The sequence below is a fragment of the Oncorhynchus masou genome, chromosome 3 (assembly GCF_036934945.1).
Source record: "Oncorhynchus masou masou isolate Uvic2021 chromosome 3, UVic_Omas_1.1, whole genome shotgun sequence".
Classification (NCBI taxonomy): domain Eukaryota; kingdom Metazoa; phylum Chordata; class Actinopteri; order Salmoniformes; family Salmonidae; genus Oncorhynchus; species Oncorhynchus masou.
In genome coordinates, this window is record NC_088214.1 from 17,390,050 (window position 1) to 17,405,756 (window position 15,707).

The 15,707-nt window shown below is 43.2% G+C and overlaps 1 protein-coding gene across 2 annotated transcripts; it reads left to right on the forward strand.

Annotated features, from left to right (window-relative positions):
• The first annotated feature begins 2,950 nt into the window (after positions 1-2,950).
• LOC135511485 (DDB1- and CUL4-associated factor 8-like) lies at positions 2,951-15,086 on the forward strand. Of its 2 annotated transcripts, none has more exons than XM_064932980.1 (13): positions 2,951-3,030; positions 3,860-3,930; positions 4,090-4,179; positions 4,432-5,066; positions 5,242-5,382; positions 5,569-5,663; positions 5,861-5,971; positions 6,063-6,193; positions 6,440-6,547; positions 6,697-6,827; positions 7,005-7,124; positions 7,256-7,372; positions 12,171-15,086. In XM_064932980.1, exons 1-13 carry the CDS (start codon positions 2,975-2,977, stop codon positions 12,276-12,278), a joined length of 1,914 nt encoding a protein of 637 aa, XP_064789052.1. In that variant the 5' UTR covers positions 2,951-2,974; the 3' UTR covers positions 12,279-15,086. The 2 variants fall into 2 exon arrangements, with proteins under 2 accessions (XP_064789052.1, XP_064789058.1); XM_064932986.1 differs by having other exon boundaries at positions 2,988-3,236.
• The last annotated feature ends 621 nt before the right edge of the window (positions 15,087-15,707 follow it).

Sequence of the window (15,707 nt, forward strand, 5' to 3'; positions counted from 1 at the left end):
TACCTTTTGCCAAGAGAGACTGGCATGCATAGTATTGATATTAGCCCTCTGATTACACTGAAGAGCAAGATGTGCCTATCTCCACCTTTTACATAGATGCTAACAGGGTGAATAGGCCGTGGCTCGAGTGGCTGAGGTCCTTGATGATTTTCTTAGACTTTCTGTGACACCAGGTACTGTAGATGTTCTGGAGGGCATTGGGTGTTATGCGCCCATTGATGTGTTATGTTGACCACACCACCCTCTGGAGATCCCTGTGGTTGCGGGTATTGCAGTTGCCATACCAGGTGGTGATACAGCCTGACAGAATACATCTGTAGAAGTTTGTGAGGCCACATTTCTTCAGCCTCCTGAAGTTGTCAGTGTGAAGGGACCATTTCAGGTCGAGGAACTTGAAACTTCTGGCCATCTCCACTGCGGCCCCATCGATTTGGATGGGGGCATGCTCTCTCTGCTGTCTCCTGTAGTCCACGATCAGCTCCTTTGTTTTGTTGATGTTGATGGAGAGGTTATTTTCCTGGCATCTCTCAGCCAGTGCTCTCATCTCCTCCCTCTCGTCATTGTTGGTAATTAGGCATACCACTGTTGTGTCTTCAGCAAACTTGACGATGGAGCTGGAGACATGCGTGTCCACGCAGTCATGGGTGAACAGGGAGTACAGTAGGGGGCTAAGCAGGCACCCCTGTGGGGCCCCTGTGTTGAGGATCAGCGTGGCGAAGGTGTTGTTGCCTACCTTCACACCCTGGGGTTGGTCCGTCAGGTAGTCTAGGACCCAGTAGCTCAGGGAGGGGTTCCGACCCAGAGCCCTGAGCTTAATGATGAGCTGGAGGGCACTATGATGTTGAATGCTATTCTTACATAGGTACCCCCCACCCCTTCTGTAATTTCCTTCAAAGGTACACATGCAGTTCACAGAATGCAATTGCATTATTCAGCCACTCAAGGTCACCCTTGACCTGTTTACAACAGAGAGGAGAAGCTCAGAGTCCTGTTCCATCTACCCCCTTGGGTTGTGCCGTGGCGGAGATCTTTGTGGGCTATACTCAGCCTTGTCTCAGGATGGTAAGTTGGTGGTTGAAGGTATCCCTCTAGTGGTGTGGGGGCTGTGCTTTGGCAAAGTGGGTGGGGTTATATCCTTCCTGTTTGGCCCTGTCCGGGGGTGTCCTCGGATGGGGCCACAGTGTCTCCTGACCCCTCCTGTCTCAGCCTCCAGTATTTATGCTGCAGTAGTTTATGTGTCGGGGGGCTAGGGTCAGTTTGTTATATCTGGAGTACTTCTCCTGTCCTATTCGGTGTCCTGTGTGAATTTAAGTGTGTTCTCTCTAATTCTCTCTTTCTCTCTTTCTTTCTCTCTCTCGGAGGACCTGAGCCCTAGGACCATGCCTCAGGACTACCTGACATGATGACTCCTTGCTGTCCCCGTGCTGCTGCTCCAGTTTCAACTGTTCTGCCTTATTATTATTGGACCATGCTGGTCATTTATGAACATTTGAACATCTTGGCCATGTTCTGTTATAATCTCCACCCGGCACAGGCAGAAGAGGACTGGCCACCCCACATAGCCTGGTTCCTCTCTAGGTTTCTTCCTAGGTTTTGACCTTTCTAGGGAGTTTTTCCTAGCCACCGTGCTTCTACACCTGCATTGCTTGCTGTTTGGGGTTTTAGGCTGAGTTTCTGTACAGCACTTTGAGATATCAGCTGATGTGCGAAGGGCTATATAAATAAATTTGATTTGATTAGATTTGATCCACCACTCTCATTGAGCGGATTTAATTAAGCTGACTCGGGTTATACAAGGCCTCATGTGAACGGGCGAAGCTGGTGAGGAAGGTTCGCCCTGCACAAATCAAACAGCAATCTGTGCCGCTCTGTCATGTTGTCAACAAGGAAGCATGATGCATCATTCAGAAATGGACAATATCTGTTTTCCATAAAATCCTAACATTTTCCTAACCTCAACCTAATTATCCTAACCTGCTGTGTTAATTGTCCTAACCTGCTGTGTTAGTTCTTCTAACATGCTATGTAAAATCATTTCAGACACAACCGTAGATGCCATTAGTTACCGAGAAACCATCAGTGTCACCACACATGTTCCAGAATGCAATCACTTCACCCAATGCAAACTACACGCAACCCAGTGCCCTGGTGAGATTAATCGAATAACCTCAATCTTCTCCCCTGCCTTAGACTGTTAATTTAAAGGTTGGTGGTTTGAAATCACCCAGGCCCGAAAGCTTTTCCGAGTTATTAAATTGTAATAATAAATGACATAACAATTGATAGGGTATAATTGGTATGTGGATCAATCAATCATGCGTATAACGATGCCATTTTGAGTGTCCTACAGGTGGGAAACAATTTTCACCTAACTTCACTTTTTTACATTGTAATGGGAATTTTAATGTTTGTTGCTTTTCTTATAACTAATTTCTGTGTTCTATTCATGTGCTGTTCTATAAACCAATTTCTGTGTTCATGCAAGTGGCTGACTGAATGAATCCTCCCTATCAGTAGCTGCAATTTGGCAGTACGCCCAGGCCTTGTTTTGAGAACGAAAGATATCTCAGTTTCAGGTCTCAGCTGAGAGAGAATAAGCCTCTTGAGCTATTGGTCTGCCAAATCTTATGAACCTGTATTGGTCGGTCACATGAATTAAACAAAATGGTAATGCTTAATTAATTATGCTAAATCATGCAAATATAGCTTGTCTGTTATAGCCGTGTATAAGGCAACTGCTGGGACTGCCCAGGGAGAGCTCCTGATTGACATGTGTACTATGGTGCATTGAGTTGTTTGGAACCTCTCCAGCGCGCTGACAAATAAACAATGATTCATTTCAGATTGACTTTGAGTGTCCCTGTGTAAGAATTTCCACAACAACATATTCACAATGTTTACATTAGATGACACGGTACATTATTTATATACAGACCCACATTTCCGGAGAAAGAAATCCTTCGCCGGAAAAGGAATGACCGAAAAACAGAAGCTGAACCGTCAAAACATAAACAGAGCTAGCACACACTCGTGAGCGCACATAGTCTTTAATTTGACTGTTTCTTTTGACACGCATTCTTCATGTCGTGTGTTTTTACTCCAATATTTTCTATAGCTATAGCTAGCTAAGTAACGTTAGTATAGTAGGTTGAAGACAGTAAATCTGCGCCGAAGATTAGAATAAACGACGTACTGTAGCTAGCTACGCTCGTTGGGCCTACGACTTGTAGTTAGAGGTAACAGCTTTAGCTAGCATGCCAGCCATTGCTGTTTACTTCTTTTAACTGGAGTGAAATTGGTCAAACTCCTGAACAAAGTTGAACTAAATGTACCAAAATGTGTACATTTGCTAATCCAATCAACTAACAGAATAAGTAGTTAACATTATCTCTACAGCAGAATGGACATGGTGGCCAGTCAGCTGTTTTGACTTTTGTTAAATGTCAGTGTTGCTGCAGCAGCTAGCTAAGATTAGTTGGACAGCTAACGTTAGCTAGCTAACTTGCTTCCAATTCCAAACTACAGGCTGCAAGTCCTATGTTAGCTAACTAGTGACTGGCAGCTAGTGTCATGTGTTAGTGTGTACTCGATTTAATTTAGTTGCTGATATGTTAGCTAACTAGGTTGGCTAGTTTGCAATATTTCCAATCATACCGTGACTTGAGAACATAATTCGTTCATCAGTCACAACTAGCTGACTTGTTGAGTGACATGTCATGCTACCTTGCTTTAATGAAGGCCATGTTAGTTGTTTGGACATATTGCAATTACTGGCAATCTATATGTATTAATATTATTAGGAGTCTTCAAAAGCAGCTGGCAGACTAATTCATTTGACCCTGCCTCGGTTTCATTCCAGGCTCTCCTCCTGTCCACACGAAGAGAGAAGCAGGATGGCTGAGGCAGATGGTAAATCCAGTGAGCTTAATGGTGAGGGATCACGTAGGCCTCACTGATCACCCAGGCCTCACTGTTGCCGACTGGGAATACGAACATACACTGTTGTACTACTAGTAGTAAGCCACACTACCAGAGCCAGCTACGTAAGACTAATGTGAATGTGTGGCCATATCTCTGTGTGTTTGTCAGGTGGGTCTGAGGAGCCAGATCCAGGAGAGGACCAGCGTGGGGAGGGAGATGCTTCCACAGCCACAGAGGAGCAGTCTGACTCTCAAGCAGGTAATCAATCATAGACTCAAACCAGAGGGACAGTCTGACTCTCAAGCAGTTAATCATAGACTCAAACCAGTGCAGTATAAGATAACTGTTGCTGTCATAGTCCAACATGTAGCCACAACACACAGGACACCATAACTGTGACATTATACACTCTACAAACAATTTGTTTTACAGTGGATAAGTTTCCTCCCCGCTTCTTGACAGTAGTGCTTTTTTTGTCAATGTGTGACAACTTCCTCATCTTTCCCTCAGCTCCCAAAAAGGCAGAAGACAGAGCTAAGGACAAGCCAATGCCAGATGCAGAGGGTGAGAGGGTGCCTGGCGAGGGAGAGGAGGAGGAAGACACGGACAGCGTGGACGGCAGCGGCCTCTACTCCCTGAACGAGGAAGGGGAGCGAGATGGTGAGGGGGGTAGAAGAGAGCGAGTGAAGGAGAGAGATGCAGGTAAGAGGGCCGCTAGAAAGAGGAACTGCCCGAGCGGTGGCACCGCTCACCACTCCTCCAGCTCTGAAGTGGAGGATGATGATGAGGAGGAGGAAGAGCAAGAAGAGGAAGACGAGCAGGCCATGGACGTGTGGCTGGGGGCGGAGCTGCGTGATCTTAGCAAGCCATCATGGCGGTCGGTGCCCTCCCTGCGGTTGAGGGAGATTGGCCGGGGCTCGCACCAGTTTGTGAGACGTGTGTGTGGCGCACGGGGGCTGGTCCAGAGGCTGGAGCTACAAGGGCGCCTGGAGAGACACACCGGCTGTGTGAACACCCTGCACTTCAACCCCTCAGGCACACGCCTGGCCTCTGGCAGTGATGACCTACGAGTGGTGGTGTGGGACTGGGCACGTCGTCGGGCTGAGCTGGAGTTTGACAGTGGGCATAAGAGCAATGTCTTTCAGGTGAGGAGGAGAGCACAATCAGGCTAGGTGAGGGTGAGACCGTAGAAAGGAGGGGAACACTTCTGGTGTTGTTGACACCCATTGAGAAACCATGTGAAAAATATGAAAGGAAAGCTAGAAATATGGTTCAGGACCTTTTTGAGAGATGTTGAAATGTACCTTTCTTCCTCCAAAGGCCAAGTTTCTTCCCCACAGTGGAGATTCAACTCTGGCCATGTGTGCCCGGGACGGTCAGATTAGAGTGGCTGAGCTCTCTGCCATGCAACGCTGCAAGAACACCAAGAGAGTGGCTCAGCATAAAGGGGCAGCACACAAGGTATGGTTATATCGTGTCGAGTCTGGCTACTGGTCTTACTGGCCTGACTTTGGTGGCGTCTCAAACTACACCCTTTCCTCCATACTGTGGGGAATGGGTTGTCATTTAAGATGCGGCCGTTCTAAGCCTTTTTTAGCTGAAAGCTGAGTTGATTTAAGTATGTTGTGTTTACTCTGTGTGTGTCAGCTGGCCCTGGAGCCAGACTCTCCCTGCTGTTTTCTGTCGGCTGGAGAGGATGCCGTGGTGTTTGGCATCGACCTTCGGCTCGACCGGCCTGCCAAGTGAGTGACATCACATGTCTGTCTGATATGCAAGTGTTAACGTCATTACTGCAAGATCGCCTGGATGTTACTGTACTAAGGCCATATGTTTTTCCTGAGCATGTGACCAGTCTGGGATAAACTTAAGTCCCAATGTAGAACATAACAGCCTTTTAACCCTTTTCTACTATTTGTTTCTTCTTTTCCTTTTCTCTCAGTAAGCTGGTGGTGGTGAAGGAGGGGGACAAGAAAGTGGGGTTGTATACCATCTTTGTGAATCCTGTCAACACACATCACTTTGCTGTGGGAGGGAGAGATCAGTATGTCAGGTTAGACTCAAATCCCTCTTGTGTCTGTAAAGCAGAGGAAGTGCATTGTCTTGGATTGTCTCTTACCTTTCCTCACCTTCTATCTCTGTAGGATCTATGATCAGAGGAAGATAAATGAAAATGTTAATAATGGCGTACTGAAGAAGTTCTGTCCATCTCACCTGGTGTCCAGCGAGTCCAAAACTAACATTACCTGCTTACTGTACAGTCACGATGGAACAGGTAAAACACAAGGACTCAAGTACACTTTTATTCGAAGTCGGAGTTCCTCTGGCTCTTGCTGTTATGACTGTCCTCATGTTTGTCCTCCCCATCAGTGACCAGGGATAGAAATGCCATGAATAGAGCAGAGGTGATTCCTTATTCTACATATGAGAGGAATGCTTTGTTCTACATAGGCTATTTCTATCTCTATGTTCCAAAATTTGTGTCCAGCTGAATGCGTCCCATGTCTGTCAATCTCTTCAGAGCTCCTGACTAGTTACAATGATGAGGACATCTACTTGTTTGACTCCAGCCACAGTGATGGTGCAGATTATTGCAGGCGATACAAGGGCCATCGCAACAACGCTACAGGTACTGAGTTAAAAGGGGAATGAATGATTATGAACTAGTCAATTATAAGTAACACGAACACTGGTGTTTTACCATGCTATAACTGTGACTTCCAGTATAATACTCTCTCGCTGTCTCTTTCCCTCCCCCTGTATTTTTCCATCTCACAGTGAAGGGGGTTAACTTCTATGGTCCTAGCAGTGAGTTTGTGATCAGTGGCAGTGATTGTGGACACATCTACCTGTGGGACAAGGTCTCAGCTCGCATAGTCCAGTTCATGGAGGGAGACAGAGGAGGAGTGGTGAGAGGGAGAGATGGTGTGTGGGTGGGAAGATGTATGATGGCCAAAGGAAATGGCTTGATAATGGGCAGGTGCAAGTAAAACCCTTAAATGAAATTGAACACTATCAGTTTCACAGTTTTATGCTCACTTACTAATCTGTCTGTCCTTTGACTCTATCTCAACTTCTTCTCCAAGGTGAACTGCCTAGAGCCCCACCCTCACCTTCCAGGTCTGGCCACCAGTGGTCTGGATCATGATGTTAAACTTTGGGCCCCCACTGCCGAGAACCCCACAGGGCTCAAGGGCCTCAAAGACGTACGGTGGTTCATACCATTGATTCCACACACACAAACCTCAACATATCCCAAAAATCCCACGGCATATAGGCTTGGATTCTGCATACCAAAGCTGTGAGTTTTGATGTGACTGGTGTTGTGGTCGTTCAGGTGATGAAGAAGAACAAGCGTGAGCGTGACGAGGACACTGTTCGACATGGCGATCAGTACGACACACAGCTCCTGTGGTTCCTCATGAGACACATGAGAAACAGACGGTCCCAGAGGGTGAGTGGAACACACCATAACACTGTATGGGGTGTATGCTAGAGCCAGACCGATATGTGATTTTTGGATCCGATTTTAGTGGAAATATTTACCGATAACTGATATCTATTTTTATTAATATCACTGGATAGCACCAAAAATAAGATTTTATTTTTGAATGAAAAACTGTTAATCTCGTGAAAGGAGGATGAACTGCACTGATTCCAGCTAAAAATGAGCCTCTGAAGACTGAGCTGCCTCATGCTATCCAGCTGGAAAACGAAATACCCATACATTGACAATGTGTACTATCTAGCTTCAGTATGTGTTAATCGATTGTAGGGCTGTAGCTACTGAATTCTGTTGTCATTTGAAAGGAAAAGCATAAATCAAGCGCTATTTTGAACCTGCTATGTTTTTGTAGTGTCTCTGAAAACATTTGAATGACAGAGCTTGCGGAATACCCTTCGCAAAGAGCAAATATAACACCAGATTTCACAGGCTTCACTAAAGGGCTGTAACGTTAACACTACTACAGAATTGAACATTCTTAGCTCGGCACTTGCTTTACATTTGGGCATAGCATCCATTGTTTGTCACGGCGCCAACACCCTACTATTACATATAACCGTATATGGCCAGTGCTAATTTTGGTCAGTTTGAGCTGACAAGCTTCTATCTTCTCAGCACTGACTAGAAGCAGTAACAGTTAGTTCACAGTTGTTCACTCTCTCTGACTGGTTTAGTTGCGTTGGCTGATAGTGTCCTATCTTGCTGTAGTGCTCCAAGGCATGATAGCTATGAAATTATTAACGGGGGACCGCTTGCTATAAGGCAACAAAAAAAATACAAAAATATATACAGTTTAACTGTAGTTATACTTATCATTATGAAGGCAATTAAGTTCTAAAAATGACACAGCAATGCATTTGTGGAGATAGTAGATATTTTATAAAACTACAATTTATTTAGAAATAATCAGGGTAAAGCAATGAATGGAAAAATTGATGTGGCAAAATGATGTACTAATGTGATAGGCTACAGAATCCTTCACCTACATGGAATGATGATTAGAGGGCCTAAGATCAAACAAGCAGTTATTCTTCATATATCAGAATGAAACAAGGCATGGTTTACAGAAGGAATATAGACAGTAATAATAAAAGTAACATACAGGTTACATGTTGAAGTTTAAATCAAGGAAAGAGGTGAGCTGGATACTCTTAGGTATTTCCTGTCTGGAACCGACAGTCTAAAGGGACCTCTCCATGCTGTAGAGTCCAAAACAAAGGAGTCAGAAGTCCAGTATCTCAAAGTCCCCGCAGGGGGTAGTGCTTGAATGATTCTGTAGTTCAGAAATGACAATAACCATATGGCTGGTTTACGGTCTGAACAAAAGGAGTGGTATTCACATATTCTGTTTATAGTCCTGGACAGGAAGAGGTGAGGTGTCTCGTCAGCAGAGCTGTGATTGGCTCAGGTGAGGGAATAATTCCTGGGACCGGGTCAGCCCCCACTCATCGACTGCATTGTTTTGTGACTTATGGCAGGGCATGAGTTAATTAATTTTCTACATAAATGGAGGGGACTTTGTACACTCGTAACGTCTTCCACTGCCTTTGTGAAGACTGTGATTTCACAGATACCAAACGGTATACTTTTCAGTGGACGAATGAGGGCAATAACTGTTAATAACTGTTAATTGTCAGAAAAGCATATCGCACACTGTAAAATTCAGTCTTATTACACACGCATCTCAACACTTTTAACCATGTCATTTTCAGTCCGTTTACATTGTTTCATTGAGGATATAAGAGTTTGTCACTGTGTGCTCTCCATTTTTCTCAATAGAAAAGTAGTTGGCTGAGTCTTATTCTTCAGTGTTCATTGGGACCCTGCTGGGTCTCTGTCTCCAGCAGGCCGTCTCAGTACCATTCGATTAAACTTACCACACGTGACCTGATAGGAACTTTGGTGTAGACTAGAGGTGTGAGATGAGCAAAAGAGGGGAAGGATGACTCCTGCTGGGAGCTTGTTATGAGTGCTCCCCTCCTTTGTTCTCTGGCCAGTGATGAGGCCCTTGTGTATTCTCGTTGGCGTGGATGTTAATTTGAGGCTCCTCTACATCGTCCCCTGTTGGCCATCCTTTGAGGGCACGGACTGTTGAAGCTGGTGGACAAATGGCAAATGCTGTTGATGCTCTGATCCATCACCTTTTCTTCTCCCCACATTTGATATGAGCTTGTAAATGTATATTTAATCAAGGTAGAGGAAAGACATGAACCTAGTGAGGGATCTTTAAAATAATTAAATCCTATTCAAGGTAATTATAGTTGATTCTAGGTTGTCATTTATGAGCAACACTAAATGGGTTCTTGGTTGTAAGCTGTGAAGAGGGTAGGGGACCTGAAGAAATAAGGGTGGTTAACCGGTGTATCGGTCTGCCCAAAATCTACATTACTGAGGACAGGTTTAGGCGTGTTGATAAAGATGTTATCAATGAGGGGTTTTGCGGAAAACAGTGGAAGCTGTCTGTTCAATGTCTAGAAAGGAAAAGGGCTAATCCCTCACACTTATTAGAAAACCTATCTCTCACCTCAGATTTGACATGGATTGGAGTCACTGCATTCTGAATTCCTTCAGTGAATTTACGCACGTTTACCATCTGTACTTTGGCATTGTGGGGCGGCAGGGTAGCCTAGTGGTTAGAGCATTGGACTAGTAACCGGAAGGTTGCAAGTTCAAACCCCCGAGCTGACAAGGTACAAATCTGTCGTTCTGCCCCTGAACAGGCAGTTAACCCACTGTTCCTAGGTCGTCATTGAAAATAAGAATTTGTTCTTAACTAACTTGCCTAGTTAAATAAAGATCAAATAAAAAAATAAAAAAATTTTTTTTTAAAGTTGTCATGGGTCCTAACCAATGATGTGTATAAACCCTGGATGACTGACAGGGGGCGCTGTATTAAAGCCACGGGGCTGCCATCTTGGCGGCACTCAATTTTAATAATAATAATAATATTTTGGAAGCTATAGAAATGCATTAATGTCTACATTAGTTTTTGACATGTTTGTTCTACTACAGACACCTTAATTAATGCATACGTTTAAAATATATTATGTGAGCTAAACATAAAAAATAAAACATTTTCCTGAAGGTATTTTCTTTTTAGTACTAATGTTACTGTTCTCACTACAACAACAAAATCAATGCATGTAATTTTGTCCTTTAACATTTAATTGAAATACTGTAGAATTCCATTCTTTCCCTTGGAGGACTGCTCATACAAGGGAGTGCCAATATGGCCAACCGGCACCTTCAATACAGCATCAGCAATCCAGGGTTTATATACGTGATTGGTCCTACCTCGACAAATTCTGACAGAGGCAACTTTGAGTGCTGAATGCAGGTTGACTACGAGGAATGTACCCTCAAGTTTTACAAAAACGATTAAAAGATAACACACAACCATTAATTATTTCATGCCTAACCAATATGCTTCTGAGTCTACCTAAAATGCAGTTCACCCCGCTGGAATTCTTTCTGAGTTGCTTTGTAAAGAGGCTGTAACTGGTTAAAATGGGCAGCAAACTATGCAGCTTTTGCCTCTTTAGGGACATCTTGCGTCATCTGGCCAATGGTCTCTTAAGTCATTCCTGAGAGGCTATACCCCTGCAAGAGTTGCATGTACACATAAAAGAGCTTGTTGGCTCTGGAAAATGCATATACAAAATGATGAATGGTTCTGCATTGGCTGTGTACTGTAAATACAAAGGGATTTATGGATTTGGAAAAGGTGTGCACCAATTATATTGGGTGGCAGTAAGAAATCACTAATTGAGTTCCAGTCAGATGGTTGAAATCAAAAAGTGAAATTAGATCAGTGTAAATAACTAAGACTCATATGGTAAGCGCAGAGATTAGTGTTCACTTAAAGTCTACGCCTACAGACTGGGAAAAGAGTGGGTTATTAATTATATGGGTTAACCTTAACCCTGGGGCAAATTGGGTGACAAGTGGAGGTTGTGTAGCCTGTAATGCATAGGTTTTGATCACTAACAATGTTAATATGCTCCTGAAACAAAAACAGTACGCATAACTTATTAAAGAGCAGGGCACTTTCAGACATAATAGTGTTTGACAATTACATTAGGTGAAAATCTATCTAAATGATGGCTCAAGGTCAAGTTACGCTAGAATGGACAATTGAGGTTGAGCAGTGTCATTTGCGAGCAGAAAACCATTAGCAATACCAGTGGACCTCAAATATTAATTGGGTAAAACAATGTTACACCTAATTCAAAGAGAACGTTATCAAAGTCACAGCTTATCACTTACTACTAGAACATTTTAATTATGACTTGGTCTACTGAAGTCTCGGGGAGGGAGTTTTTCACTCAATTAACAAGGGGTCTGAAACATTATCATCAGTAGCATCACACCCCAATGGAAAACTTAAGTAATAGCGTTAGCTTATTCAACACCAAAGCAACCATTTGAATTGTTAAAGCAAGTCAAATCTTATGCAGTTTACACACACAAAAAATGATTAAGGGTGACTAACTTCTAGGGTAAAACCTTAACACGTCACAAGAAAAATGTAATGAGCCTACACTCTGGTAGGAGGTGAGTGGCTGAGACTGGGAGGGAGGATGCTCCTCTGCACCACCCACCAGGTCTCTTCCAGTAATCAAACCAGAACATCTCTCTCTCCCCTCTCTTTCTCCAGGAGTATCTACAGGGAATATTGTGTTGAGCGTTCTCTGTCTCTCGTTCTCCCACTTTATTTCTTTCCCTCTTTCTTTTCTCTATTTCCTAGACACGTCGGGAGGGTGCAGAGGGAGACACTGATGAGTCATGGAGCTCTCCAGATTCCTCTGATGAAGAGGATGGAGGGCCAGACCACGTCCAGTGCATGTCCTCCTGAGCCAAAAAGATATACAAGCCAGCCACACACACACACACACACTGCATTGCCCTGGTATTGATGCATATATGCAGGCACTATTGGCTCACACATGAACACCGAGACCATGAAGTAACAGTAAAAAGGTACACACACACACACAGACATACATACATACATACATACATACATACATACATACATACATACATACATACATACATACATACATACATACATACATACATACATACATACATACAAACAACTGAAAGGGAGTGTGACTAGTATAGACAGACACAAAACCTCACTTCTAATCAGACAGGGAGTGATTGTAGGCAATTGTGTTCATGCACAGTCTGAGGTGAGGGGGCTGATACACTCTCAACCCTGATTTTGTTCTAACCTGTGTTCTAGGGAGGCTGATGAGTGCTCACATCCTTACACAACCAGTAAGACTCATCTACACCCACACTTATGCTCTGCCAAGCCAGAGAACATAAGAACTTCAACATCACACACATCTCACAATCAGTTGTCCGTCATCTGCAATGCAGACGTTACCCCCCTCTCTTTCCCCTCTACTTTTCTGTTGGGGGATTTGAAGAAAGGGGTTGATGTACCTTCAGACCTTTTGATCAACCCTAAAATGTGATTCATTCATTTTTTTTTTTCAAGGGCCAAACCAGAGCCCCTAACAACCTCTGTAGGGTTAGCCTCAGAACATCTGCATGTGGGCAATCAGCTTAGCCTGCAGATGGCTCATACCTGGTGACTGCATCCCTTATACTCTGCTGTTTTTTTTTTCACACTCCCTCAGCCCAACGCCTTCCAACCCCCCCCCACACCTCCCATCCCATGCTACTGAGTGCACTTTAATCAGGGATGTTTGGGTTTTATAGACAAAGTGTGCGCTGGGGGGGCCAACCATGCATTGTTATGAAACATTGGCTACGTTGGCTCCCCAGAACACCTCAGTAAAGCAAAGGCTCGTTGTAAAATGAGGGCGGTATTTGACTAGTTGTTTAGTTTGGGATATGCACTTAGCAGGGGTGTCTTGAACAGAGCTCCAGCTGACAGATTCCCTTTCCTTCCATCAACTTAACCCCCTCCCTCCTTCACACTCCTCCTGGACGAGTACCCTGACCTAAGCCTCTACCTCCCTAAAGGCCTTCCCACGCTGTACGTCAAAATCTGTATTTTACCATTATTACATGTCACACTGTGCGATGTTACCAAATTAAAATCTTGATATCAACCTGGCCAGATTGTACAATTTGCTTCAGTTTTGTCGTCACATTCTGCGATTGGCTATTACAACTGCAGCAGTGTATTTGATCTGTGCATGTGCCAGCACCAGCAGCGCAAGCCTCCCAAGCATATTCGGAGAAAATTAAAGTATGCATCTTAGAAATAGTTTTCACATACAAACGTATATATGTCTGAATTCAGAATCAAATAGGCTTCCCAAAAATAACATGGTCGTTGTGGTGGAACTTTTATTTTGATTGGCGATTTTTAGCATTTATCAAATCCCATCAAGTAGCCTGGTTTCAGATGTCATGTAAACAAGATAATTAGGGAAATCGTTCTTGCAAAGCATGTAAATGTTTAAATCAAACCATTATATTAATCTGACTTAATGTGTGCATAATCAGTGTCAGCCATGTTCTTATTAGTCGTAACACCAGCCACACAACACGATAAAGGCCCAACATTTCTGACACGGCTAGAACTTTGTCGAGCCATAGACACGGACGACCCAAGATGTCCGACAATTGTTTACGACCTAAGAATTTGACCACGATGTGGATAATTTGGCTGTGATGCCAATATCGTGGCATAAGATGGCTGAAATCATAGTCTGTGCAAGCCTTAACCCATCCTTCTCTGAGAGTACACGCTATTGTGCTGGAGGGCTGCTCAGGAGCACCTGAATGGTCTCATTGTGTATATATACAGTACATCCAAAAGGATTCTCACTTTTCTGTTTGAAGAGCCCTGAATATACATACATCCACGGCTCATGCCAGCTAGCAGTCTCTGCCAGAGTTCAAACTCCGAAAAGGAGAAGCGGGGGTTTGATCAGTCTCTGGAGATCAAAGCATCTGGGTAGCAGTGCTGATCTTGGATCTGTTCATATAATCTTATTCATTAAGATCTGAAACTGATCCTGGATCAGCACTGAGATGCTTTGTGGATACGGCCCAGATGTAAAGACTGCTGTTTGGCTCTCTTTGAACTTTGTGGGATTTAAGAAGCCGTTCCTCAATCTGTATTTGAGGCCATCTGCCCTGTCAGACCTTCCGGGGGGACAGGAGGGAAGATCGATCTGCTTGCCAGTTGTTTTTGTTTGAGAGCGAAAAGTCCATCTTTTTCTCTTTTTGTATGAGATTATAAATGTTTGATGAATTTATGTACATATATTAAAACTGTATAGAAATAATCTTTAGCAATGTTTGACTTAAGAAAATGTCAAAATATTGGATTGATATTGATGCAGAGGTTTATTATATATGAGGACAAAGTACTTTTAAAATGAAGATACGAAGATGGCTTTAGTTTTAGTTTTTCTTCTGTAAATGACATCCCCAATTGTTACAGTATATCGGTAGGATTCAGTTAAACAATGAATCAAGTTTGGTTCCTTCTCATTTTCAATTTACAATTTTCTCTGTCCCGCTCCCTGTTTTTATTTGTTCTTGTATATATATTTAGGCTTTTGATCAATGATTTATCCCACTGCTGCCTAATATTGTGTTCTACCGGTTCAGTTGGAAACATGTATGATTTGTGCAATAAACAGAAGACTGTCCCTTGTTATTTTGACATTGGTTGTTTTTAATTTGTTCAGGCATCAGGCTCTGTTATCCAACTACTGAAGACACTTTTAAAAATATTATTTTAATGTATGATTTTAATGAGTTATATTTTTTCATTCTCCTGTCCTTGTTTATTACTTATTTTGTTTTATGATGTGAAGCACTGTTACTTCTTTTGAAAAGCACTACATAAATAAAGTTAACTAGGAAGGAACTCAATTATTTAGAGTGAAACAGTATAGAATTTCACACAAAAAATGCTTGCGTTACACATGATTGTATAGTGGCTTTTGCCTAAGCCTGCCCGAGGTATGGGGAACCGAACAAGTATGGATATATGATAGACGGCCTGGCTTCCAGTAAGGATTGTCTGTGTGCTTTAGCCATTTCTTCTAACTTCTGTTATTTGTTGAACAGTGGAGGAGTTGCCTAATGCACAAACTGATCTGGCTACTGGGCTAGAGACTACCCACATACTTGCTCAAACAGAAATCCACACACCCTTCAGCAAACCACTGGCTCTTGTCAGCAAGATAAAGACACAAATGAAGAAAATATTTGAATCAATATCTTCTTCACTGATGAATACCTGGGAGACTATGTTGGCAAATAACTATGGGTCATTAAC